The sequence below is a fragment of the Oryzias melastigma genome, linkage group LG11, assembly GCF_002922805.2.
Source record: "Oryzias melastigma strain HK-1 linkage group LG11, ASM292280v2, whole genome shotgun sequence".
Lineage (NCBI taxonomy): Eukaryota > Metazoa > Chordata > Actinopteri > Beloniformes > Adrianichthyidae > Oryzias > Oryzias melastigma.
The window spans coordinates 20,601,580-20,605,520 of NC_050522.1; the positions used below are offsets into that span (position 1 = coordinate 20,601,580).

At 38.0% G+C, this 3,941-nt stretch overlaps 1 protein-coding gene across 4 annotated transcripts in view; it reads right to left on the bottom strand.

Annotated features, from left to right (window-relative positions):
• The window catches only part of LOC112136794 (polypyrimidine tract-binding protein 1), a 28,190-nt gene that overhangs the window by 5,334 nt on the left and 18,915 nt on the right, over window positions 1–3,941 (bottom strand). For all 4 annotated transcript variants that reach the window (XM_024258700.2, XM_024258727.2, XM_024258708.2 and 1 more), the window contains 3 exons: window positions 3,208–3,350; window positions 2,673–2,706; window positions 191–283 (listed from right to left, as the gene is read on the bottom strand). In XM_024258700.2, the coding sequence (XP_024114468.1) occupies window positions 191–283; window positions 2,673–2,706; window positions 3,208–3,350 (270 nt within the window). The remainder of the gene's footprint in view (window positions 1–190; window positions 284–2,672; window positions 2,707–3,207; window positions 3,351–3,941) is intronic.

A 3,941-nucleotide genomic window follows, 5' to 3' on the forward strand; every position in this document is an offset into this window, starting at 1 on the left:
TATCGCAGTATCGCGATATTATCGATATCGTGAGCCATGTATCGCGTATCGTATCGTGAGGTACCCAGTGATTCCCAGCCCTAATACAAATAGTATGAAAAAAGTAATACAATTGTGACTGATTGATGTTCTCTACTGAGAACCTAACATCTTGGCTCATCATCCCACTGAGCATGTGCGGGTTTGTTACCTAGCTGAGCCTGGGTGCTGTCGCTCATCTGGACCAGAGCGTTCTCCTTCTTGTTGAAGAGAATCTTCACTCGCATCACGTCGCCGTAAACACCTTAAACACAGCGGGACAGAAAGAGACACCACCAGGTAAAGAAGCGTTTCATGATGGTTCACACTCATCCAAAAGCCTGAGAAGTCCTGAATGAAGATTTGAATGATTTAAAAGAAATAAATAAAAAATAAGACTTTGTCCCAAAAAAGGTACGATGGGAGGATGATTTACGAGAGATTTGAGTCAAAACTGAAGGGTAAAGTATCTAATCAGCACTTTAAGGAGCTTCAACACTTCATTTTGAAGGAACATGATCCAATCCTTTTGTGCTCTTGTTAGAAAGTATTACATATGGGTTGAAGGCTGGTTTCTCTTCAAGGCCAGAGCAAGAATGTATTTAGTTGGGTTTGCTTTCACACTGTAACCCGATGCTACGATCACACCAGGATCACAATCACGCGTTTAAGCGACAACTTCCAATGAAAAGTCTTTGTAAACGTGCACTTTGGCGTTCTCCATTCAGCACTCGTTTATACGTCTGTACGCAAGTTTTTAGGTCCGTTTTCAGTACTGAGTACAATACGGACGTTCAAAGTTAAACCAGTTGAACTTCAACGAATCGGGGATTTGATTTAGGTTGTGAAGTATTGATAATGACAGTGATTGAACAGTGGTCATGGAGAATAAAATCTATAATTGTGATTTTTGCCAGAATTGTATGACACGAAATCTTTCATATATCGGAATAAAGCTGTGAAAGAAAACACCTGCAGCAAGATTCACCAGATTATTACCGCTTCAGTATTTCTCTTCCAGCCTTTAGCGCTCGTATCGGGTAGCAACAGTCCAAGGTGACAAACGTGTGTAAGAATGCCTGGTTAGTGGTGCTTTAACGCGCATCACGTCAGGTGTGTACGTTTCTTAAGAGTGGATTTACACAATTACAACAGGGGGTGGTTTGAGGAGAAATTCCAACCAAAATGAGCATTTTAATTAGGGATGCACCGAATATTTGGCCGCCGAATAGCAGCGCATGATTTTTGATCCCTTTTGCTTGCCATACAAAAATGAATGTTCTTTTAACTGTCGGCTATGTGGACATATTTCAAAGTGCCTGACAGTGATAAAAGATCTGCAGTTTGCAGAGGATGTGGAACTGAATTGTCACAAGGGGGTTCAGCCCGAGGAACACGAGTACGAGACCGCTGCGGAGGCTAAACGGAAGGCTAGCAGTGTTAGCACCACTAATACGTTTTACGTCTATGGTGCCTCCCTAATTCTAAAGAAAAAATGGAAAAAATAAATGAAGATAAAACGAGATGGGAAAAAACCCTTCAGGTTAAACCTACTTTTCCCCATCACTTCTCAACATTTTTCCAATCATCCATCAAGTAAAAACCTAATTTTTTAAAACAATTTTATATTTTCCACTTTGACAAAAACAAAGTTCAGTGAAACAAATTTGTGTTTATTTCTTGTATTTTTTTTTTTTAGGAATTAAATAGCTCAAGTGCTGATTCCATAATGCTTCTAGGTACGGGTGGTTAGGAGCAGCAGCAAAAAGATGCTGCAAAAACAAGAATGTAAAAGTCATACACAGGAACATTACTAGGGGGAACATTTAGAGAATAAAAACGGATACTTTTGCTTCAAATGTTTAAATAAAATTACAAAACCACTGAGAGCAGCTGATTTTGAACTTGAGACATGCAAACTGAAGGAAACCCAGCATGCAAAGAAAAAAAAAATAAAACTTTCAGTAAAATGAAACACACAATAAATGCAGCTTAAAGTAATGTATTGTGAAAACCACTAAACAAATTTTTTATAACATGAACTGCACAATTTTACCTTTACTAATGTAGAAACACATTTAAAAAGAACAAACATTAAACATCAAATTTTAAAAAATAAAAATTAACAATAACAAATTGATGCATTTCCATGTTTCTGTGTTTGAATATGTGATTAGGTGGGAGGAGCTTTCCTTTCATTTGCCCACAAAAGCCATAAATTCAAAAAACTGTCTATACAGTTGGTGCTAAATCATTGTAGATAATTTTTTAAGTGAAGAAAGCTTTTTTTCCACCTAATTTCCATATTTTAAAAGGAGACAAACACTCAAGAAACACTAGAAAATGACAAAAATAAAGAAACAAATGAGGGCAGAAAACTATGCTAAGTGCAGTTACTTGTTTAAATGATTTAAGCCTTAAAAAAGACACGTTCAGTTTTCCATAGGATTTTATCATTTCTCAAAAAAAAGCTGCACATATTGTTTAAAAAAAAACTTCTAAAAACACACAGATTCTGACAAAAAACAGGCAGTTATTATTTTCTCCCAAACACAAAAATAAATCAATAAAAAAAGGGAAGAAAATTTTAAACTCAAAATCAGAACAACCAGGTGATACTCATAATTTAAAATAAGAAGCGAGTGACAACATACCGAAGAGAATAAAGAGGCAGTGGGGCGTAACTCTCTTTAAAGACAGCAGAGAAGGCAGCGAGGGACAGGACAGGTAAAGGTGGGAGGGCAGGACAGGTGGAGGGTCCGAGGCGTTTCCATGGCAACAAATTAAAGGGGAAAAAACAAAGACAGGTGAAGGATCAATCAGAAGGTTAATTACCTTTGGCGAAAGGGAGGGGGGGTGTCAAACGAATGTCAAATGAAAGGTTTATAAATGAGTGTGTGTGTGTAAAGATGATGCCGGGCATCGTCTTTAGCTGATTTGAATATGATGAAATAAATAATAATATGATGATGAAAACATGAGTGTTTGAGAGCAGCGACGCTACTCTGAATCCGTCTCATACGATAGGTTAAGTCTTGTTCATCATTTACTGAATCAATACAGGAAAAAAACAATGCATGTGTGGCTTCAGTAAGCAGATGTGTTAAATCTCTGGTGAGTACATGGGGTTACCACACAACTAGGTCACAGTTTGACTTCCGGACGAGATGGAGGCAGAGGACGGCTCACCTCGGGGTTAAGGTTGCTGACCAGCAGGACAGAGTGTCCCGCAGGGATGGCCGGGAATCCCAGCCTGGCAGCAGCGGGGAGCGTCAAAGAGGCCAGGGTTCCGGGCAGAGTGGGGACCGTCAGGCCTGCGTAGTGGGAGGAGACTGATACAAGCAGAAAACCGGTGTTAAAGCTGCAGCCATCACTTTTGGACATCCATTTATGCAGTTGTAGGTCAAGAGGAAAAAAAAAGACATACGAACACACAGCATGTATATGTGTACATATAGAAAAACAAAAGCTAGCTTATTCAGATTTGATCTATTTGACAGCAGAAATAACAGGAAATAACGATCTTATAGTTCCAGACTCGATCATGTTTATTTTATCCTCATTATGATCAGCGTAATAAATTTCAAGTGTATTATTACAGATAAATACTCTGCTACAAGTACATTTCATGAACAGATCACAACCTTTTATTGCTGTAAACTGCAGCAGAATACGACACCAGTTTGAGCATGATGTAAAGTTAGCAAGGTATCCACTAATTCTAACTTCTGGACTCAATAACTCTTTTAATAAACATTTAAAACGTAAACTAGACAAGGACCTAAAAAGTAATTTGGAAATAAAAAGATAATTTTTTTTTTTTGTTTTAATTACAATTAAACAGAAATACAGCAGTGATGGCTTGCCATGGGATCCTCCATAATACGGGTGTAGGGAAAAATTGTTGGAATGTTGGAAATAAA